Genomic DNA, 24,411 nt, shown 5'->3' on the forward strand with positions numbered 1-24,411 from the left:
ACAGCTGGTATACGTGGAAACATATTGAGCTGGTTTAAATCATACTATTCTAATAGGAAACAATCAGTTAAAATAGGTGAAGAAATGAGTACATTCATAGAAGTAAAAAAAGGTGTCCCCCAGGGATCTGTGCTTGGCCCGATATTGTTTCTCATTTACATAAATGATATATTCAAACTCAACATAAATGGTAAATTAATCTCATTCGCGGACGATACAGTACTGTATGTTGAAGACACTGAAATTACAAATTTAATAAAAAAAGTTGAAGAGGACCTATTTAAAATCAGTAACTGGCTCAAGAAAAATAAACTAAAACTAAACATACAGAAAACTAAATACATATGCTTAAAAACAAGAAACATAAATAGTTTGGCAAATTTATGTATAAAAATTCATGATCATTGTCCGTGTCAACATATATTACAATGTAACTGTCAAGAAATTGAAAGAGTACATGAATACAACTACCTAGGGATAATAATACAAGATGATTTAAAATGGAAATCACAGTGTGAAAAAATAATAAAAAAATTAAGAATATATGCAGCAATTCTTTATAGACTAAGAGACACAATAGACAATAACTTTCTAAAAGATTTATTTTATGCTTGGATATATTCAACAGTAATATATGGAATCACTGCTTGGGGAGGTGCATATCAAACAGATATACAAAAACTAGATAATATATATAACAAGATAAGATCCCAAATAACAAGCACCACAATAAACAACAAAACAGAATGCCATAAGCTAACTATAAGACAAAACTATGTTTATAGACTAATAAAATTTTCATTCTTAAATAATAATTGGTTAGAAATGAAACAAAATAGAACGTCGTCTAGATTAAATAACATATATAAAGTGCCAAAAACAAATAAAACGTTATTTCAAAAGAGTTATAGATACACCGCTCCAAAAATAATGAATCTATACCATACAATCAATCATACAAATAATTACATAAGATCTAATAACAATATATTCACGTTTTCTATGAATACCAGTCTAGAATCTATATTACAACAATAATACAACCACATGATACAATCCATCTGTATGTAAAATTTCTTTGTAACATAAATACAAAAAAAAAAAACAAAAAAAAAAACTGTATATTGAACAATTATAAACCGACCTAAACCATAATAGGCTGTTGCTAAGAAAAATAATCAACGGAGAAATCCTTGTAGACCTACTGGAAGGACAAGCATGTCCCTTGAGGTCAAAAGTGTATGTTTAATGTGTTTTTGTATATGCTTGTATATATGTTTGTATGTTATTAAAAAAAAAAAAAAAAAAAAAAAAAAATATGTGCAGTGCACCCATGGGCGGAGATACGGGGGGGGGGCGTGGGGGGGCATTGCCCCCCAGCATCAAAGGTGGAGTCGACTGATCTAATGTATATATGTATATGTGAATTGACATCATCATCATCGTGCCCCCCCCGGCAATAATGACCTTGCCCCACCCCCAGACTTCCAAGTCTATCTCCGCCTATGAGTGCACCCATCACGTAAAGGAGAAACTAGTGAGTGGTTGAATTTAATTGATATTTCCGCATGATTTCTTTCATGTTTATGTCATGCTTCATGTTTACCAACTTCAATCGGGAAGGCGAGCAATACGGAAGAACCTTCAATCTCAGAGAAAACCAACATCATCGTGATTACGATTTTATTTGACAGTTTCAATATATTTTGCTTGCTAAAAATAGTCATTTATGAATATCAAAATGCGTAGACACTTAAAAAGGATGAATAAGCGCTTTCTGATACGGGAGTTACCCATTCATGTGGCAAAAGCTCATTCAAAGTGGGGGGGGGGGGATGCTTTCAAGCAATTATCATGACTCCACGGGTTTTTTAATAATGAAAGTCATTTATTTTTCAACACATTCACGTCATAACAAAATCATCCGAAATTAATACGTTATAAAGAGTCCTTTAGGAAAAATTTAGAGTCAGTTTCTCGAAGCAGAATCTTCAAGTGCATGATATTCAGATATGGCTGCCATGGGGATACGCTCAAGGTGTGCGCTGATCGTCGCTTTGAACGTGACTCTTCTTGCCTCGGTCGTGCTTCTTGCTCCGTCGCCTGACACTGAAGTCCAGCAGAAGTTTAAAGCATACAATATAACGCCGCAAATAATCAAAAACGCACCATTATATAAACTTAAAGTACGTATTGTTTTTTTCATTGCATTCATGTTATACTGTAGAGAACATTCAAGTATTACGTCCGTCAGCATCGATGTGGGGAGGGGTTCCCAGATTCGTTGACTTTTGATGACAGGCGGGGAGAGGTTTTGACTGATGCTTAAGCTACCGGCGCCACAATGGTGGTCGGCTAAAGTTGGTTTTCTGCGGTTCCCAACTTCAATTCGCAAGTACGAGCCGATCATCCTGTTAAAAAAGTCTCGCCACAGAGAGCAACAGACCTACAAACGATGCAAATACTCCATCATTACACTTCACTTACGTCGCTTCTGAAATATAGATGGCAGCACTGCAAAATATGACACAACACTAGATACGAACTCAGATTGTTAGGTACACATACTTACGCGTCTGGCACAACTCAGTAGGTAGTAAATTGCCCTTTTGCGATAGTCTCTGAGTTGGGATCCGTTTGAAAGAAAGAAAGGTTATAGCGAAACGACGAGAGCGAAGATACACAATTTTGCGCTGTTTATCGTCCACATCGATCGTTCTGTGCGCAGTTCCACCTTAAAAACCCGGCTTTTCACTGCGCAGTTACACGGATGTTAACCCGGCTTTAAGGTCTGGACACACATATCCGCACCGTGTCAGGACCGTAGCTTGGGCGTCAGTTGGCCGTGGCTCGGCTCGTTCTTCTTCAGACCACACCTTTCCTTCAGGTTGCCGGGGCTTGATTCAATGATAAAGCCTCACCAGTATTCGATAGTAATTTAAAGCACTCATTGCCAAAGTCCCAGTCGCTGAAACACCTTTGTCAGATATTTAGCACAAACGTGCCCGACCTTTTGGAAGGTGTGGGCCACTTCATTGTTCTGCAAGCGTGCCGCGGGCCACTCGAGAGATCTGGAAATGTGCCACTAACCACTCAATAGGATAATCTGCAAATGTATCACGATCCAATTAAGTGAACTGGAGGTGTGCCGCTAGTCACTCAAGTGATTTTGAAATAGGCTTGAGACCACTCGAGAGGTTTGTTTTGTGTTTTGTTGTCACGGGCCACATCAAATGCTTCCGAGGGCCGCATTTGGAGCACAGGACATGGGTTAAGCATTTACGGCTTAACATGTTGCATCTGATGTGAGTACCAAATTTAAAATGTCTCCTATATTTTCCCATATGAAAAAACCCAAAAATTTTCGAACCGTTTTCTATTTATATCTATAATTTATGTTAAAACCAAAACAATTATTCATTTATAGAGCATCGGAAATTAAACCCAGTTACTTTTCCAAGTTTACATTATTATTTTAACACCCCGGCAAAATTTCGTTATATGCAATGAAACAATTTTAAACTTTGTTTTCCCATCAAAGTTGTGAAAATGTTTATCCATATGTTTTCTACATATGACGCTAGTACCACAGAGGCGGGGCCAGGTGCGTCTAAACAATTTCGGGGCACGAAAAATGGTTAGGACACCCCCTCCCTTTAACAAGATTTCATATATTTTGTGGGAAGAGGGAATCGGCATACTCTGAATATGCACGAACGATAAGAAATACCCCCATACAAAAAAAAAACTAATAATAACTACACAAATGTGAATTAACACAAAAATGAATGGAGGTAATTTTAAACTAATGTGAGAAACCGTTTCCGAAATTAAGGAAAACTTTAGAATCGATGGATTAAAAATAATTGGGAGAAATAATTGCAGAACTATTGAAAATTCAGAATTAATAAAAGTAATAAAATGCCGAAATTGATTAAAATCAAGAAATAAATCTATCTTATATATAAATGTGAAAGTATGTATGTATATATGTATGTATGTTCTTTATACAAATCTGCAGTTTTAGGCCGATCGTCGCCAGATTTTGGATATATACCAAACAGGTCCGGGATTGAACCGTAGGCTACTTTAAAAGTTCGTCAGAGCTGGGCAAATGCCCGAAATGGGCGGAAAACTATCGGGCAACAATGGTTTTGGGGCCTCAACAATCACTTTCCGAACGTTTACTTTGGTTACCGTGGTTTCCAACAATGCGTTTCAGACGTGAATATATGCCTTTACAATGGTTTGGCACACCTTTAATTCCGTTATTATAACAGTTTATTCCTGTATAACGGTTTGTAACTTTTCCAATCCTACCAGTAATTGAAGAAAACCCGGGAAGAGCGCCGGGTATTTCTGCTAGCTTATATACAGGGTATCCTGTAAGTGCTAATGCGGCCTTTATCTCACCAACCGCCCATCGTATAGGTATAGTTTCAATTTAAAAAATGCTTAAAGGCGTTTGAATAATATTCGCTGCACAAGCTGGACGTATGACGTCGCTGACAAAACTGGGAATAAAAATGTTCAACGCCAACTGATGAACTCAATGCTTGCTTCAAATCATCAGCACTCTGGCACGAAGTTAAAAAATGATCATTATCCACTAACATGCGAGTTCAACTGCAAAATGACTCAGCACTGCTATCATTTTCACATCAGTTGACCAACCAGTAGACCCAAGCACTGAACCGATTACGTTCCCAAATGGATTTTGCCAGTTGTTAAACTCAGTTCAAGAACTTGCAGACAAAGTCTTCCCAAACATTCAACAAAATGACCAAAACCACGAGTGGCTTTCTGAGAGCGATTCTGGCACCGAAAAATGACAGTGTGAACAAGATCAACGAAAAAATCCTAAAAATTATTCCGGGAGACTCCACATCTTACAAATCGGTTGACACTGTCACAGACACAGAGCAGACAGTTCTGTATTCTGCAGAATTTCTGAACTCCTTTGGATATTCCGGGTGTGCCACCACACAATTTGACCCTCAAAGTCGGAGCACCTGTAATGATTTTAAGAAATTTGGAGACACCGATACTCTGCAATGGCAACAGACTCTGCGGGAAGAAATTGCACAATTACATCATTGAAGCAACGATTCTAACTGGATGTGCCAAAGGAAAAGACGTCTTCATTCCACGTATCCCAATCATCACTGAAAAAAATGCCATTCACTTTCAAGCGATTACAGTTCCCGGTTCGTTTAGCTTTTGCCATGACAATCAACAAAGCGCAAGGCCAGTCGTTAGCAGTGAAAGGTATCAACCTACTTGAGCCCTGTTTTTCACACGGACACCTTTTCGTCACCTGTTCGCGTGTTGATAATCCTAAAAATTTGTACATCTACACACCAGATGGAAAATGAAAAAATATTGTGTATCCACAAGCGATTGCCTGAAGATTTTAATTAAAATATTTAAAAATGAAAGTAATTTTTTCTTACTTGATACAGAAATTTTTTTGATTAAGAAATAATTCATAAGCTATACGTATATGAATTTTTTACGGGGCGGGCAACGTCGCCGGGTATCAGCTAGTCTATCTATATATATAAAATTGATTTTCTGTGTGTGTGTGTATGTTCTCTATACAAATCTACAATTTTAGATCGATCGTCGCCAAATTTTGCATATATACCAAATGGGACCCGACTTGAACGATAGGCTACTTTAAAATTTCGTCAGCCCAGGGCAAATGCCCCAAATGGGCAAAAAACTGTCCGGCAACAATGGTTTTTGGGTCTCAACAATCACTTTCCGAACGTTTACTTTGGTTACCGTGGTTCCCTAGCAATGCGTTTCAGACGTGTATATGCCTTTACAACGGTTTGTCACTTCTTTAATCCTGTTAGTATATGTATAACAGTTTATGCCTTTATAATGGTTTGCCACATTTTCAATATACTCTCAGTAATGAGGCTTTTTGAATAGACGTCATAATCATCATCAGCATCGCTTTGAGAGTCAGGAAAAGGGTGATCCTCATAGAAATCAGTGCTAAAATTGTCGATTTTACTGTAGAAATGCGGAAATTTGTGGGATTTTCCGCCCCATCAATAATTTTAAAAATTGTATTGAATTCTCGATTTTTGAAATATTCATTTCGCTTAGAGATATACGAAGCCCAGGAGATTAAATATGAAGTAATTAGCCAAACCTATACTTTTGAGTTGGATATTCGAGCAATATCATTGATTTCATTTATATCTTCTCAAGTATGTTAATGAATGTCTCCATATTGTCTCTTTTGATATTTATTTGAATAAATTCATGTGGGTTAAGATATTTTAAAATTAGTTATGAGCCCGTGGAAAGTGCATCGAAAAAATTCCACAGCTTTAACTAAGGATTTTTGGAAGCTGGAACAGACAGATGGATAACTTGAAGTTCAGGGGGAGGGAATCGAAATACCTAGCGCCCCTTAAGAAAAGAAAAATATATATTCATTTCTACGTTTCTGTGTAAATCTATATTTGTTTATTTCATGAATCGCGCAGGTCGCCATATTGGTTAACTTGGACACGGTTTGTATGTCCCTCAAGAAAAAGAGAGGGAGATATCACGTGATCCAAAAAAGCCTCATTGAAGAAAACCCGGGCAACGCCGGGTATTATAGCTAGTGGAATTAATAATTCAGCAATTGATGAAAATTGAGAAGCGACATGAAATAAATGAGCGCTCTCTCTCTCCCGAGACCGCACCGTCACCGTAAAAATATAAAATAAACTACTTGGTGACGGTACGGACGCGGTGCGGTGCTCGGCTACGGTGCGGAGATGTGTGAACGGCTGCACTGCTTAGCAAAGAATTATTCTTTGACCGTGTGATGACCTACACTCGGCCGACGCACGTGTCGGGCACGGTGCGGATATGCGTGTCCAGCCCTTTACGGGTACAACACTATCCGGCAGAGTTGCCATATGGGTACTCTTTAGAGACTCCATTTGAAATATAGTAATTTTCGTCGAAATCCTCCCAGTTTAGTAAACTCAAGTAGGTCTTTTCCCACCTCATACACACTACCGCTGCTTCCTGATAGGCTAGTAAGGCCCTCCTCACACGGGTAAACTAAAATCGAACCAGAGTTGCCCGTTCTCCCTCACACGGCGTTACTAAAAAAATATTCAAAGCCCGGGAAATTGAGTAAAAACAGCACAGTCTATAGTTCCTCTTATTTTCCGGTACTATCTTGTTAACCGAGATAGGAAAAATTGAAATTTATTTATTTATATTTAAATAAAAATCGTTACAAAGAAATAAGTGAAATAGTTTCTATTATAAAAGTGAAATTACTTCACAGGTGTAAATACGCAATTTCTTTATTCAAAATGATATCATTTTGAAATGAAAATAAAATGGAAAAATTATATAATTTTTTAGTATAATTTCATTTGCTTTGAGTGATTTCAGTGGAAAAAAAATTCGCAATAAAATGTCTGTTTTCCCTCAATAAGTATGCTTCTCGGTACGTATATGTTGGGTTGATTATTATATAAGTTATTGTGTTTATTAGTTAAAGTATTGTCACGTAGGATTTTGAGTAGTTTCATTAGATGAAACGGCGAAAACTACGGTTTCGAGAAGCAAAAAATTAACTGTAGGCAAAACTACACACAAACAACATGAATTGTTTGCGTTTAAGGCAATGCTTTTCCCCAAATACTCCCACACACAGATGTGCGGGTACGTGACCTAAATTACAGACATTCCAAGCAAGGGGGAAAATCAGGGACCATTCCTATACCACACGTGCTTGTTTTGGTACATGTTGTGAAAGTAGATGGTATTTTGAAAATTTCTGGAGGTGCTTACCCCGGGGCCGTCTTTTAATAGCATCTTGGGTCCCCGAGCCATGTATTTTTTTCCCGAGGCCCTACTTGACAAATTCACTTGGTTACTCCTGAAATTTTTCACCAGATCTAATTTTGGTGATGCCCCATCTTCTTTTGAAATTCCCCCGGGGGAGGGTGTGCCCATGCGTTTAACACAGACCCGTTTCATTCAGTGGCGTCATAGCCGGAGGTGCTCAAGCACCCACGGTAATTTGTGGCATGGATCCGAGCACCCCTAGAATTGATTCAGAAATTAAAATTTCCAATATAAAACTAAAGACGAGCACCCACAGTTTCGAAACAATTCCGACACCCCTGATTTTATTATAATTTCAAAATAGTATCAATTTAAATAAAGAAATCGCATTTACCTGTGAGTTGAAATTTGTCAAAATTTCATATCCTTTCAACTGATAATTTATTACATATAATATATATACTCTGGATTGATTTTCAATTTACTCGAATGACGAAAATATGAAGGAATGCTAGAGGCGGTTTCTTGGTTTCTTCAACTAAAGTTAGCGGCGACTAGCATGCCAGTCGCCAAGTGATTGAGTCGCGTTCGATATTTCGTCGCCAATACGCCAATTTCCTCGTGTGAGGGCGTCTATCGAAATATGCGCGCTGGTTTTCTGGAAACGGTTTCTCTTATCAGTTGAAGGACTTCAGTTTCCCCGTGTGAGGAGGGCCTAACGTTACTATCGTACTCAGTCGCTTCATAAGTAACGTTTAAAAAATATCAGGATAGTCTTTGACAAAATCAGGCATCTTTACCAGGATAAAGATTCCTAATATGTATGTAGACGCCTCCTATGTACACTGGTGTAAGAAATTAAGAGAATTTGCAGACTTGGTCGATTATCTCTAGAACTACTGTACCGATTTTAATGAAATTTGATATGTACATACAATGATACAATAAAAAACAAATAACCATTCAATAATTGTAATACACACGCATTATCGAGCGTAACACTCGTTGGAGTCGGAAGGTATGAAACAGCGGTTGCAGAATAAACAAAAAAAAATGGGTTAATAGATAGGTTAATAGGGGGTATGGTCCCGGTCCCCTCTTATAGATATACAGGTCTCGCAGCGTGATTTCATACTTGAAATAAGGCAGTTTATCATTTCCTGTGGCAATTGATCCCACTCGTTCAGCAACGCTGTTTTCATTCCCTGGATGGTTCCCGGAGGGGGGTTGCGAGTTCCATTTGCCTTCTCCAGAGCGTCCCAGACATGCTCTATAGGGTTAAGGTCTGGAGATCTGGCTGGCCAATCCATCCGGCGAATATCCTCACTCTCTAGAAAATCGTTGAGCAGAAGAGCTCTATGTGGCCTCGCGTTATCGTCCATTAAAATGAACTCAGGGCCAACTGCAACCCGAAAAGACGAACATAGGGTTCCAAGACCTCATCCCTATACCTCACACCAGTCACAGTGCCTCTTTCAAAGACACGGAGAGGTGTGTGGCCATCCAACATGATGCCTGCCCAGACCATCAAACCTCCTCCGCCATAATGGTCGATTTCGCGGACATTGGAGGGTAGGTAGCGGGTCCCTGGTTCTCTCCATATGAACGTTCGACGAGAATCGGTGCTTAGGCTGAACCGGGATTCATATCTTGGTCGCCCATTGATCTCTATGCTCTCTGCACCATGATAAACGGATTCTCCTGTCCGTAGAAGTGAGCGGGACGCCAACAGCAGGTCTTCTTGCAAACAACCCTCTCTCATGAAGTCTTTTGGAAACAGTCACCCTTGATACTCCTGTGGCTGCATACAAGTCACGAGAGAGAGCTGAGAAGCTGTAGCACTCCAGTTACGCCTCGCTATAATCGACAAATGGCGATCTTCTCTGGCCGTCGTGGCTCTTGGACGCCCTTGCCCAGGCTTTCTCTCGATGGATCCGTTATCCTGGAACTGTTTCCATAAATTACACACTACGCTGGGCGTTAAATTGAACTCCCTACAAATCTGGACTTGAGATTGGCCTGCTTCTAGCCTCCCCACAATTCGCCACCTCATTCCATCATCTAAACGTTGGTGGTTACTCATTTTTACTGTTACAATTTGAAATTAACAGATTGCTGCAAAATAACACCAAGAAATTCGCCGAGGTGTGTTAGCGAACGAAATGCGTCTTAACTTACGCGCGCTTATAAAGCCTGTTTCTCTACTGGCTTCGCCTACACACACGTGTACGCTTACTTATTTGACGTACAAGATTTGCATTTTTGTCTAGAAGCAGTGGTTTTACATTCAGTTTAGTTCTTTTCATGAAATTCGATAAAATATGCAAATTCCCTTAATTTATTTCACCAGTGTAGATACCCAAGCCACATCTCATTGCACCGGTATTGCAGTTATGAAATCGCTGAATACGAGAATTGACTGCATAATGAGCTCTGAAGTTTTAATGTTTGTTGGGTTAATATGAAGGCATGATATCGTTAATGTCTAAAGTTGATATCATTTATTTTTTACCCGTTATTCAATTTATATTGAGAAATTGCCTCTCCGTCATACAGGTTGTGTACGAAGACTTTATGAAAGCGGATTTAGGAAATAATATCACTCTTGGTCTGACACTGTATGAGCCTGATATATGGCTTAGAAACGTTTACATTGACTCGATGTATACTCTGGTGATGATGGGACGAGGTAAGTAGATATTTTCAAGTGTTAATCACATGTTATTAATGAGTAAGATCATGACAACACGTCGAAATATTTTATTATATCTGTCAATATGTATCACATTGATCTTTTTTCACACAAAACAATTCATCTCCGATGTGAATATTCAGATACAAATTTAAAAACTTACCAACAGGAAAAATAACCGACTACTTTATTCATCACGTAAATATTCTATAATGAGTGATTGAGGCAGCGAGTGTGAGCTACTGAACGACCGCAGTGACGTAGATACAGACACTGACCGATAGAGTGTGAGATCATTCGCTCAAACTTGGTATGTAAAAATGTTTCGCGCGGAAACTCGCTTCCTCTCTCGGCCATTCGTTGTCTCCGTCACTCGATCGTTCTCGATAGATACGAAAGTGCACTTACATGCACGCGCGTGCTATGCGTTGTTCTCGAGTACTTTGCTGAGATTGTCCATCCATTTGTTCGGCTGTCACGAAATATTTCTTCTAGTGCGCCAAACAACGCGCTCTAGAAAAAATAACGTTGGATTCAGAAAAGAAGGTCGCGTCGAGTCTTTTAGATTTTGTATACCGAAGCATGTTTTGTGCTGAGGTCAAACGAGGTTGTGCTTTGCGAAAGGGAAAGATTATTTGTCCATCCAAAAGCACGGCGAAAAAAAATCAAATCGCGGGTAAGCCTACGTAGATGCGTGCACCTTAGCACAATCTTAGACACTCGTTTACTCTCTTAGTGATTTGTGTTTTGAACTCTGTCTCAGTCACTCACTCGCTTAATCTTGGTATACAAAACAATCTCGACCATTCGATACATCAGTCACTATCTCAAATACTCACTCATGTGACTTTGGTATGAAAAAGTACCTATCAGTTTTGGCCACTCGCTTTATTCCCTGAACCTGAAAAACCAGACACACTCCCACGTTACTATTCCAATGGAACCTCTATAAGGAATAGGGAATGTGCTGGAAAGCAGCCATTCCCCCAAGGAATCCCAAAGGTGGTCCCACCACCACAATCCCATCGGCTCCCCATATTTGCACCCACAAGCGATCCACGCCGGAACAGCCCCCCAAACAAGAAGAGACCAACCCTCAGCCAAGCCTGAGAAAGGGCGAGCCCCCCAGGCCACAAATGGCACCGGCGCAAACCACCCGGAAATGAAACACGGAGGGCCATCTATTGAGCTTAACAAAATACCAAGGCCCTCTCCTCCGAGGGAGGGCAGAAGACAAGAGAAAAATGGGCAGGCGCGGACTGGCCACGCATCGCCAGTGATTCACAAGAACCACCAATCTGGGGGTATAATAGAAGCTCTTTCCCTGCCATCAGAGAAAGTACCATTCAGGTCCCACCTGGCCGTCTGCCAGGGAGCAACTCTCCTAGCCGTCTGCCAAGGAGAGGGCGGCTCCCATCTGATGGACTATAGGAGAGCATCTCGCGCTCCCACTCAGCAACTAACCGAGGAGCTCATGAGGTTCAAGCTGAATCCCCAATTTACAATGAGAAGAAAAAATACTCGGTCCAAAATCTCAGCTGAGGAAAATCTTTTAATACGCCTCCGCTCTCCTGTATGCCCGGGTAATAAATAATAAGGCATACGACGTCCATTTTGGCCGTACGTCTGGCTGATGCAGATTGTAGCGACCCTTTTCCAACTATGTTTATTATCATCCTTTATTATTATTATTATTTATGTCAGTGTGGCAACATGTCTATTTTTATGTAGCCAAAGCCGACTATCATTGTTGTTTGTTTACATTCGGCTATCCGCACGCATGGAGGAAAGAATAACAGGAGGTGACGCGACCAGCGTGTCCGTTGAGAAAGCATGGTGAATCTGGGTTGCCAGATGAAGCCAGTGATCGCTCTATTAAAGGGACCAAGTAAGCCCAAACAAACCGTGGCTTCCCATGCTTTCCTATGACAAACATCCCCGTTTTTAAAAATCATTTAAAAATTTACTATTCACTTTAGGAACTCGATTTTTTCCCCCTCAAATTCTCTGGATACATTTATACAATTGAACGAGAGCATTTACAATTTTAGTTGTTATTTGTTTTCGAATATTAACTCCAACAACATGGAACCTTTTGCAAAAATAACCAAAATTTACCCATATCTTGTGCCCTAAAATTCCTTCTCGGCATTTTAATTTAAAAAAAATTATGCCAAAGCATGTAATACCTCAGTGCTGAGAGAGACACAATGTTTAAAGACACTTGAACAAGCGGTGTTTGAAAAAATCTGATTTTTTTGCGAAAAACATTATATATGCAAAACATTAGCATATATAATGCCTTTCAGCTGTTTATATTAAAATATTGTAGAAATATTTCTCCATTCCAGGCAAAAACTCGAACACAGACACAATTTTAGATTTCAATTTAGAATTCAATTCGAAACTTTGTCAAATTTTCGTACACATACCACTTTAAAAGCAAACTAATTGGTACAAAATGAAGAAGAAAAAAAACAGCCCAGATTATTTTTCTAAATACAGTCCAGAGTGTTCTATAGTCCAGAGAGAGATGACTTATCACGGTTCGTAAAAAAAGTTTTTTATTTTTTAATATTTTTTTCTCAATACATCTACATAGCGGAAAGTTCGGATGGGAGGCATATATTTCCAGTAATACGTATTCAAGAATATGAGAGTGGAACGGAAGAAGAGGGTGGCGAAATTTGTACAGCCTACAGGCAGCAAAACCATAAATACACAGTGGCGGACGACGTTCGAGCACTTCCAGTACTTTGAGGCACGGGGGCGGTAAAATGCAGTTTGCCCCGGGTGGCAAAAATCCTAGCTACGGCGCTGTCAGAAGGTGCTCGAGCACCTCAGAACTGATTCAGAAATCAAAATTCCTCATGTAAAGCTTAAGACGAGCGCCCACGGGCCTCGAACACTTTCGAAATGTCCCGGATCTATGATAATGATGAACGAAACAAAAAGGCAAGATAAACAGTTAAAAGAAAAAAATTATGAAATTGCATTTTATTGTAGCTTCATATTATTTTAATTAATCATATTCCCGTAGACATTAATGTCATGCATCAAATTTTTAAAATAAATTGAAGCACTGAACTAAAAACTTATGACGAGTCGAGAGTGAAAAGTGATCTTCCCCTTTTTCAAAAATAAATTAAAAATACAAAAACCCCTTATATAAGGATAAGATTTTATTTTTTCCCTTTATTAGATCATGTAGATTACCTGAAGACGCATTAAACAGTCATGGTGCTTAAATTTATTTAGTTATTAATATTTCAAAAGAATTCCATCCGGCAAAATACATGTTAAGTATAGGGAAAAGAGCGGTTTGTTTGGGCTTACTCGTCAGCCCATAGGGTTGCCACAACGGCTTCAATTTTCGTTCCTGATGTCACCTCCTGTTATTCTTTCCTCCATGATCCGCACGCCTGCCACACGCTCTTGCTGTTGAGTTTGTAATAATTATATAAATTGTAACATCAATATAAAACATGTAAATAATTAACAATCGGTGGATTCAACTTGTGAGCTCGCCTACCAAACGATGTTGCGCCTCCAACGCGTAACAGTGGTGACCTTTTTTTGAACATGTGAGATGCAAGTTGCTGTTTCCCTTTCCCGACCACGTTGTTTGTGCTACGACCGTGAACTTGCGTTTTCGGCTACCGGCGTTTTACGGTTTCCGATGAAAACAGATGCTGTCATCTCACCTTCTGAAGATGTTGTCAAGCATACGGTAGGCTCTTTTTGAACAGTACTTCATTTGTGTCGCAAGCACCACGATGTCAACGGCTCAATCCGAATCGACGGAAATCAACCCAGTCGCGGTAAAAACGCCTCCGTTTTGGCGAAATCGCTCGGAATTATGGTTCAAACAGATCGAATCACAATTTTTGCTTTCCAAAATTAGCGCTGACTCGCCGAAATTCAACTATGTAATTACCAGTTTAGATCAGCAGGAGCTCTCGGTCATTTCGGATATCTTAATGAATCCACCTGCTCAAAATAGCTATGATGCCCTGAAAGAGCGGTATCTATCCCAGTATGCCGATTCCGAATCTTCTGGGTTAAAGGCTCTTTTGCAAGGCCTAGTTTTGGGTGACAAGCGCCCGTCACGTTTGCTATTGGAGATGCGCGATTTCGCTGGCAAGCATTTTGATGATAAAATTTTGAAAACCTTGTGTTTACAACAATTGCCCGTAGCTGTTCAGCAGATATTAGCCGTAAGCACTGACGACCTGCCGAAGCTTGCGGAGATGGCAGACGGCATATTGAACGTTACCAAGTCCACGGAAGTCAGTTCAGTCCAGCCATGCTCAATCGATACCAGATTAGATGAGATCTGCATTCGTCTGTCTAGATTAGAAACTAAACCTCATGGTCAGCGTTTTCGTTATCGTTCGCGATCTAAGTCTCGCCAATCTCTCCCAGCGGGACAAACATCTCAAACATGCTGGTACCACAGGAAATTCAGAGAAAAAGCGCACAAGTGCACAGCGCCCTGCTCTTACAAGCACTCAAAAAACGAGTAGAGCATTCGTTGGGGGCGCACAGCGAAAATGCTAATATTGCAAGTCGCCTATTTGTTTGTATCCGTTTTTACGATCGTAAAAACGGATTGCACTTCCTTGTTGATACTGGAGCATCAGTATCTGTGTTACCCGCTGAAAAATCTGAATTGTCAAAAAAAATCAATTCTTTTCAGTTAACTGCTGCTAATGGCACTCAGATTCCTACATTTGGTACTAAGATACTGAACTTAGACTTTGGTTTGCATAAGAATTTCGTTTCGAAATTTGTTGTGGCCTCAATCAATAAGCCAATCCTAGGCGCTGATTTTCTTAGTCGATACAGCTTTTTGATTGACATAAATAAATGTCGATTAGTTTCAGAAGATTCAAAAATGTCCATATCCGGATCCACAGCGGAAGTACCCTCCACTGGTGTGACATTTGCTATGCATGATACTACTGATTATCATAAGCTGTTATCCAAATTTCCAGAACTGACTAAGATAAATTTCTCGACCAAGTCCGTTAAACATAACGTTACTCATTTTATCGAGACGACAGGCCCACCTGTATTTGCCAAGGCCAGACGTTTGGCATCGCTAAATGCGAATTCGCTTACATGGAAAGTCAAGGTTGGTGTCGGCCCTCCAAAAGCAATTGGGCTAGCCCTTCGCATATGGTTGCAAAAGCAGATGGGGGATGGCGTTGTTGTGGGGATTAACGCATGTTAAATGCCAGAACGAAACCCGACCACTACCCAATTCCACACGTGCATGACTTAGCTAATTTTATCACTGGAAAAACGATATTCAGTACCCTTGACTTGATTAAAGCCTACTACCAGATTCCTGTACAGCCAGCACACATTGAGAAGATGGCAGTCATCACTCCATTCGGACTGTACGAGTTTCTTTACATGCCTTTCGGTTTGCGCAATGCGGGTCAAACACTGCAAAAGTTCATGACTCTGTACTTCAAGAATTTGACTTTTGTTTTCCTTACCTGGATGATGTACTTATCGCTTCGACGTCTCCAGAGGAACATCTCGTTCACTTAAGATACATTTTCGAAAAATTCTCCGAATTTGGAATTGTCTTGAATATTGATAAGTGCATTTTCGGAAAATCTGAAGTAGAATTTTTAGGACATACTGTAAGTGAACACGGTATCAAACCATTGGAAAAGAAAGTTGAAGCTATCCTGAACTATCCACAACCGCAGACCATTCAAGAGCTGCGCCGATTTCTCGGGATGCTTAATTTTTACAGACGCTTCATCCCAAACGCCACGAAAAAGCAAATTTTGCTCAACGCGTACCTTAAAGATAGCAAAAGGCACGATAAACGTCTCATCCAATGGACTGAAGAAACAAAAGAGCCTTTGAAAATTGCCTAATTAATGCAATAAGACTGATTTGGCTAATCTAACCCTTTGTCATATCCACAGCAAAATTCTGTGTTGGCACTGATGGTCGATGGATCTGACTATGCAATTGGAGGTGCCCTACAACAACGAGTTGGAAGTGATTGGCAACCCATCGCATTTTTACCATTGTCATTATTGTGACCATAAGCCATTGTCTTATGCTTTCAATCACATCAGTAAGAACAACTCAGCTAGGCAGATATGGTATCTGGACTATATATCGCAATACTCCACCGATATTCGTCATATATCTGGTGTTGAAAATGTTGTTGCTGATGCTTTTTCCCGTATCAGTTCGATCAAATTTCCTTCTCTTCTCGATTATGAAGAAATTGCCAAAGCTCAAAGAGAAGATGAAGAGTTGAAACAACTTCGCACTTCTACTAGCTTACAGTTCAAACCCATGCTGATCAAGAGCAAAATTTAAATTTTATGCGACGTTTCAACTGGAAAGGTTGAACCTTACATTCCCGAACCATTCCGACTTCAAGCATTCAGCACTGTTCACAACTTGAATCATCTTGGCAAACGAGCTACTGAAAACTTGCTCTGCAGTCGTTTCGTTTGGAAAGATATGAAAAAAGACTGCGCAGAATGGTGCAAGACTTGTCTTGCATGCCAAAAATCTAAAATAATCAAATACACCAAAGCACCACTTGGAAAATTCCCGTTGTGATAAACGTTTTGGACATGTGCACATAGACATTGTGGGACCACTCCCACCCTCCCGTGGATTCCGGTACTGTCTAACAGTAGTGGATCGTTTCACTCGATGGCCAGAAGTTATTCCCATGGGAGACATGGCAGCAGAAACTGTTGCAAGATGTTTCTTTTCAGGTCGGATCAGCCGTTTTGGTACCCCTGAGACCATCACCAGTGATCAATGTCGACAGTTTGAAAGTTCCTTGTTACGAGCCCTTGCTACACTCCTTGGTATTAAAAGAATTCGTACTAAAACATATCATCCGGCAGCAAATGGTTGTGCTGAACGTTTTCATCGTGATCTGAAGACTGCATTACGCTGCCTCGAAACTGACCACTAAACCAACATGCTTCCTAGCGTTCTTCTAGGTATCCACTCGTGTTTAAAGGAGGACATCGGGACTTCATCAGCAGAACTCGTCTATGGGACGCCACTTCGCTTACCTGGGGAGTTTTTCCAGCTCTCCAACGATGTTCCGCCCGATGAATTTGTGGAAACCCTCCGCAGCACTATGTCGCAAATTTGTCCAGTTCCTACAACCGCACATGGCTCGCACAAAATCTTCTGGCATCCAGCTCTAGATGACTGTTCTCACGTTTTTGTGCGATGTGACGCAGTTAAGCCTACTATGCGGCCGCCTTATGATGGCCCTTACGCAGTCATCAGCAGAGGTGATAGACATTTCACATTGCAGTTCCCCGACCGTGTCACTACTATAAGTATTGACAGACTGAAACCTGCCTTCTTCATGAAGCCAAAGGACATAATTTCGATCCCACGGAAGAATGTATCCTCAGGCCAAAAAGAAATGGAATTGCGTTCCGGGAAGAAAGTGCGTTTCAACGTATAATTCGTCGAAAGCCTATGATCCTCTCGACTGGGAGGGGGTCATGTAAAGACCCTTTTCCAACTATGTTTATTATCATTCTTTATTATTATTATTATTTATACCAGTGTGGCAACATGTCTATTTTTATGTAGTCAAAGCCGACTATCATTGTTGTTTGTTTACATTCGGTTTATCCGCACGCCTGCCACACGCTCTTGCTGTTGAGTTTGTAATAATTATATAAATTGTAACTAAAACATGTAAATAATTAAAAGTCGCTGCATTCAACTTTTTAGCTCGCCTACCAAACGGCGTTGCGCCTCCAACGTGTAACAGAGACGAAAACCAGATCGAGGCACCATAAGAGACTTGACGATTGAGTACTCTCTTGTAAAGGATATTTTTAAAATTTCTATGGAAACCCCAAGAAGCGGTGAAAATTTTCCAGGGTACTGACTATTTTACGGATCAGTGAGAGAGAGCATGGGATAAAAAGTTGAGATTTTTGTCGAAAATAATGCCGAGTATTTTGACGGTTTCGGCCGACTTGATTCGTTTACCATCTTAATTTTAATGGAGGGCTTTTTTTTCGTCGATTCGGTCAAAGAAATGATGACTTTTTAGCTTCTATTTGCAGATCTAGAATCATTTACTGGAAGCCAGTCGTGAATTTGTTGTAGCGCTGTATTAGCCAATGACGAAATTTCTTCCGGCTCTTTGGCGGAAACTATGAGAAGGAAATCGTCAGCAGAGGCCTGAGCAGAGATTCCCTGGACCCATGGTAGCCTAAGTAATGGGTCGAAGGTAATATTCCAGAAAGCAGGACCACTACATGAGCCCTGAGGGCATCCTCTGCTCAAAGTTCTTGAAAGAACCTCCGAACCTATGTGAAGGGTGATTGTTCGGTCAGAGAAAATGACCTCAAGAATTTTTCTTAGTGAACATGGGATAGGAAGATTTTGGAGGTTGTTGGAAATTACCTCGTGTCTGACACAGTTGAAAGCACCCTTTATATCTAATGAAATAACTGCAGTTAGTAGACGTTGATTTCTTCTTTCTTCCAGCTGATTCATTAGATGTTGGAGCGCATCATCCGTTGAACGGCCCAAGTGAAATCAGAATTGGTGTGGGTGGAGAAGGGCATCTCGTTCGACGTTAAACATTAGTCTTTGTAAAAGAAGTATCTTCAAAATCTTGCCAAAATTAGAGGTTTAGAAGCGAACGGTTTTAGAAGCACCAATTCCTATTTTAGGCAAAAGAACAAGTTTGTCTGGCTTGAATACATCCGGAAAAGTGGAAAAGGAGAGACATTTATCAAAGAAATTCTTGAAGTAAAATGGATGAGCCCGGATGATTGCTTGGACTAAACGGTTAGACAAGTTGTCTTAGAACAGCTGCTTTTATCAAATTTAGTCTGTTAACAACTCTCTAGATTTCGTGGATTTCAAAATTAGGCTCGAGTTGCATGCTATTACGGTGATGATTTTGAAGAGGAATGAATGATGATGTTGCTGGGAAGAGGTCATTGATGTGTTGTGTAGCAAGGTCTTCAGCAGTTGTGGTGGTCGGTGAGATTGTAGACTGAATTTTTTTTGAGAGTGTCGTGGCCGAAAAACAGCTTTGTATGGTGTGCCATATGCTGTCGGGCCCTGGACCACTTAGACGATAGCCGCTCTTAGGTTGAGCGAAGAGTTTGGGCTGACTACTTTGCAAAAGTGTACAGCTGGCTCTTGAAGAAACAAAAAATTGATAGATTTGGACTGCGCATATTCGTAAAGCGTGGACAACGCAGCAAGCGCTCTGTCCAAGTTGATTTGAAGAAATTTAATGTCGGTTGTTATTGTAAAAAAACTAGATGTAGATCAGTGCCGTCTTAATGCATGGATCCACCCGGGCACGGCCCGGGGGCCTCAAGAGAAAAGGGGCTTCATCAAAAATGAGACATGGCTAAAAGAGACATGGCTTTTCTAGATTTTACCAGGGAAACACTTTGCCCGCGATTCAGGAAGTCACTTAGCCTCAGAAAAATCACTTAGCCCGGGGGAAAATGATGCTCTTAAGACGGCCCTGATGTGAATGTTGATGACATATTTGAATTTGACATGAAGCTTCAATAAAAGTTTAGAATCGATAGTGCAAAAAAAAAAAGATTTTTTTTTTTTGCAGCACTATAGTTGAAATCTGAAAAGTTATGACAGGTATATATTGAATTTTAGTTTGAAATTGTTCTTGACCTCCTGGGTGACTTGTCGTCGAAGGGTCTCTATTCCCCCTCGGCCACTCACATAACCTTAACTAACTATTCACTGTAAAACTAAATAGATGGAAGGGGACAATTGCCCCCCCCCCCCCCCCGTCGATAGGAGGGTCATGGGTAGAGAGCAGTGTAGGCATGCGTAGTGCTTTTAATGACTTTTTCGCGTCAATTTTTAATAAAGAAAACGGTATTCAATGTACGGGTGTTGTATCTGGAAATACCCTAGGGGGACAGAGCGGGGGTCACGGTTGGTCTGGTGGCGGTTGATTGAGGAATAGGTCAGGTTGTTAAAAGCTCCTTTAATATCGATCATAATTCATGACTGCCGCCGTTTGCAAAGCCTTTTGTTACGGCCTTGGAATTCTTTGAAACTGTGTATTCACGTGTTTATAAAAACTCATAACATAATTTGTAAATTTCTCCAGATATAGATCCTGAATTCCCTGATCGGCTTCCGTCACAATATCTGAATTGGATTGTCAAGGATATTCCAGGAAATAGAATAGAGAAAGGAACTACCCTCGTTCCCTATTATTCACCTTATCAATTAAAAACTCCAGGTAGGTAACAATTTCCATACAAAATAAATAAATAAATGTGGAATTCATACCCAAACATTACTGCTTGTGTTTATTGATTATATGCAGTGGATCCCCTGCTTTAAACGAATTTTCCACTTGGACCGTTTTCCCGCTTCGTACGACTCCTTTTTGTCGTTCTAACTAATACTAATAATACTCGTTGAGATTTCTCGTTTCATGGGCTTAACCGCTTACACCGTTTATCCATGATGGTTTCTTGGAAAACGTTATAAGCGGGATCCACTGTATAATATCCACTGATAAAATATTTTTTGGACGAAGGCATGGGATATTTGTCCGAGGTGAATTCTTCGACCTAAGTCGGATACGTTAAGATTGGAATGGGTTTCTTGCCATGAGTTTACATGATCCACAGCTATCCCTAGTGGTAAGGGGAATAGAAAATACCCAGCGGACTCATCGTCGTCCGTGTTAGGTCGCGCACATAGTGAGGTGACCACGAGATACAGAAATTCATAATAGATAGCCTAGCGACCAAAATATTTGGAGTAGCAAACAAAAGAGAGAAAGAGGCCGCTCAACGAAGTGCGCGATTTGAACAAACCTGTTTGTTTTCACCTCGATTTGCTGATTTTCGCTACCTGCCGATTGTTGCGTTTCTCCCTTTGTTTTTTCTTTCCCTCTTCTGCGGAGGGGAATCAGCATCATCAAAAAACCTTACATTTCAGAACCCCTCATTTTGTCCATCCTCCTCCTCTTTTACTATGTGCAGGCATCTTTTCCTCCACCCCCATGGTTTTTTTCCCTCCTAGTCACAACTCTTTCAACTCTTCGCTCCACTATGAGCGCAGCCTTACGGTTAAAAACCGGGTTTGTCTTCAACGTGGCGTCTAATCGTTAAAAAAAGACGTCACTAAATCATTTTAACGCAGTCAACGGTCCTTATTAATATGAATTAAGCGGTTCTTAACTTTCTTGGACTCGTGGAGCACTTTTTAGAATGTAATTTCTATGGCAGTGCCCTGTAGGTTATAACGACTTCGGTTGTAAAGGCAACTCGGTTGTAACGTCATTAATTGGTGGTCGTGACTATTTCCCATGGAGAATAATGTTAACGAACCTCGCTTATAACATTAATTGAAACACGATATTATAACGTCGCATTTTTTCATCGTTATTCCGTTTTATCATAATTAAGGTGATAATATGACACGTGTACGGAAAATTTCGTATGTATATATATATATAGTTTTGCCCTTCTTGTCCTCCCTTTTCAACAAAGCTTACTTTTATCCATAACCCTTACTAAAATAAGGGGAATAGGGGACGGATGTGTGTGTGTGTATATGTGTGATGATTATGATTATAAAAATCAATAGAGCCTAATATTTGCCATGTCCAGGTGCCGTCTTAACACATGGGCTCACCGGGGCCCGGCCCGCGAGCCTCACGTGCAGAAAGGACCCCGTCAAAATGAAATTTGGCCAAATTTTCTTTCGACAGTGAGTATGAAATTGTACATATAGCAAGCATCTGTCTTTCACTCCGGCCAAGTAGGGGCCCCAGAAAATATTACTTTGCCCGAGGGCCTGCGATGCCGTTAAGACATCCTTCGCTGTGTTCAACATTTCTCTCCCCTCCCCCCCCCCCCCCAATTAAATGCATTTCAAATCACTGCAGCTGTAGTAGCATCGCATTTTTCGCCAATGGTTATTTATTTATAAGGAATTGGCGATTTATCTGACAATTGCAACATTTTAGGGGGAATTGGCGATGCTCCGAATTTATTAATTCAATTCCCCGTATTTTTCCGGATCAAATATATGATCACCCCCCTAATTAAACTAAAACAACTTCATGCCACACTATTTGATTGCATCTGATTACATATTTTTCTTTTCCTTGAAAAGTCTCGAAAGACGTCGACCTTTTTTTTTTGATTGTGACGGTACCTCGGTTATAACGACAAAATTTCCCGGAATCTTCTTCGATGTCGTTATAATTTCGAGTTTGACTGTGTTCAGGGCCGAACATAGGCGGCTACACCAGGCCGCTAAATTTTTAGGGCAGCAAAAATGTTTTGATTACATTTTGACTTCAACTTCTTAGCAAAGCAATAGCTCAAAATTCGGTCCAAGATAGATTGATAACCGCTCACGCCCCGAGCTGTTGTGCAAGTGAATTTCCTCCCTTCACCACCTAGAAGGCTAGTCCAAGATAGAGGAACCACTAAGGTTGAGGGCCTGGGTGGATAATCGATCTTCTAGCCCTGGGAGCCCCGAATCTTCAAGTGCCTGGGGGCGCACTTGCGATTTTTTTAATTGGAAGCGGACACTTTTGTACATATTTAATGCCAAATGACATTTTTTTATGACTACGAAGGATTTTCACAGTCGTTCTCGGACACCAGGGTGCCCGTGGGCAGTATTAGAAAACCCCTGTTCAGAGGGGCCGCAAAATACTTAAGCTCGTCCCTGACTGTGTTAATCGAATCCACTCGAACGGAAGTTGCACACTGAGGCGCCCCCTGTTGTGAAACCACTGGACTAATCCATTGTTTTTTTTTCTTTCTTTCCAGAACCGAACCTGTTGATATTTCTTATTTACCAACAGCCGAGCGACGATTATCTTGATGGCGGCATCTCACTCGACCCGTTACAAGCTTCTCGCAGGACAGGATTCCACATCAACGATTTCGTATTTCTAAATGGCCTTAAAGACCCAGTCGCTGGCAATTTCATCAACGCACTTTCACCTACACCATGGACGTCGGAATGCTCGTGTTGCTAAAGCACTTTCGCCTACATAAAGTGACCAAACGTCGTCTCTTGTAATACGTGTGATCCATTCACAATTGTAGTACGAAATATTATTACAGGTGACTATTAAATACAACAGTTGTTTCCGCAAGCGAATCTTAAGCTGTAAGAACGATGTCCACATTGTCATTTTAGACGTCATAATATTTGGGTACCAAGAGGGGGGGGGGGTGGGTCATTCAAGTATTACGTCATCATCGATGGGAATAGGGGAGGGGTTTCCGATTTGTTGACTTTTGATGACAAGGGGGGGAGGGGGGTTTGGATAATGCTTACGTCATCTGAAAATATGAGTTGAATTCAGAGGGGCAGAGCTGATGACGAAATTTTGCTGACAAGGTGGGGGGGGGGGGAGAAAGGGGATCAAAAATGGCTAAAAATTTGCTTACGTAATACTTGAACGGCCTCCTAAGGGGGAGGGGGTTTGAATAATGCTTACGTCATCAACCACCCTTTATAAAAATATGATATGGCATCTTACTTGGTGTGCGCCAAAAACGAGAAAAACCTTTCACTAGTTTGTAGGCACCTTAACTAACATTCCCTCTATTGATAAGTCCTTTACAGGAGCCACTTTAGTGATTTCTAAATATTCCTTCGAGTGATCTGGAAATGCGTCCGGCCCGCTCAAGTACTTCAGAAATGTGTACCGGGCCCCTTAAAGTGCTCTGGAACTGTGCCGTGTGTGATCACTCAAGTGATCCGTAATTGTGCAGCGAAGCACTTAAGTAATCTGGGAATGTGCCGCGGGTAACTTGAGCGATGCATATAGTGCAGTTCTACATCAGCGGGGTGCACTAAAACTGTGCCACAAGTTACTT

General features: G+C 40.6%; 1 protein-coding gene across 1 annotated transcript; it reads left to right on the plus strand.

Annotated features, from left to right (window-relative positions):
* The first annotated feature begins 1,971 nt into the window (after positions 1-1,971).
* LOC149083851 (protein D3-like) lies at positions 1,972-23,683 on the plus strand. Its single transcript, XM_089235409.1, has 4 exons — positions 1,972-2,186; positions 10,375-10,507; positions 20,655-20,789; positions 23,350-23,683. Exons 1-4 carry the CDS (start codon positions 2,013-2,015, stop codon positions 23,559-23,561), a joined length of 654 nt encoding a protein of 217 aa, XP_089091535.1. The 5' UTR covers positions 1,972-2,012; the 3' UTR covers positions 23,562-23,683.
* The last annotated feature ends 728 nt before the right edge of the window (positions 23,684-24,411 follow it).

Source organism: Pholcus phalangioides, unplaced genomic scaffold (assembly GCF_987345545.1).
Source record: "Pholcus phalangioides strain wild (caught in Gottingen) unplaced genomic scaffold, Ppha-v1.0 ptg000008l_1, whole genome shotgun sequence".
In the NCBI taxonomy this organism is placed as follows: domain Eukaryota; kingdom Metazoa; phylum Arthropoda; class Arachnida; order Araneae; family Pholcidae; genus Pholcus; species Pholcus phalangioides.

Excerpts from the sequence above, each read along its gene's own strand:
- LOC149083851 (XM_089235409.1), top strand. The coding sequence starts at position 2,013 with ATGGCTGCCATGGGGATACGCTCAAGGTGTGCGCTGATCGTCGCTTTG. Across the intron at positions 10,508-20,654 it reads TCTGGTGATGATGGGACGAG|ATATAGATCCTGAATTCCCT; the intron begins GTAAGTAGATAT and ends AAATTTCTCCAG. Across the intron at positions 20,790-23,349 it reads TTATCAATTAAAAACTCCAG|AACCGAACCTGTTGATATTT; the intron begins GTAGGTAACAAT and ends CTTTCTTTCCAG.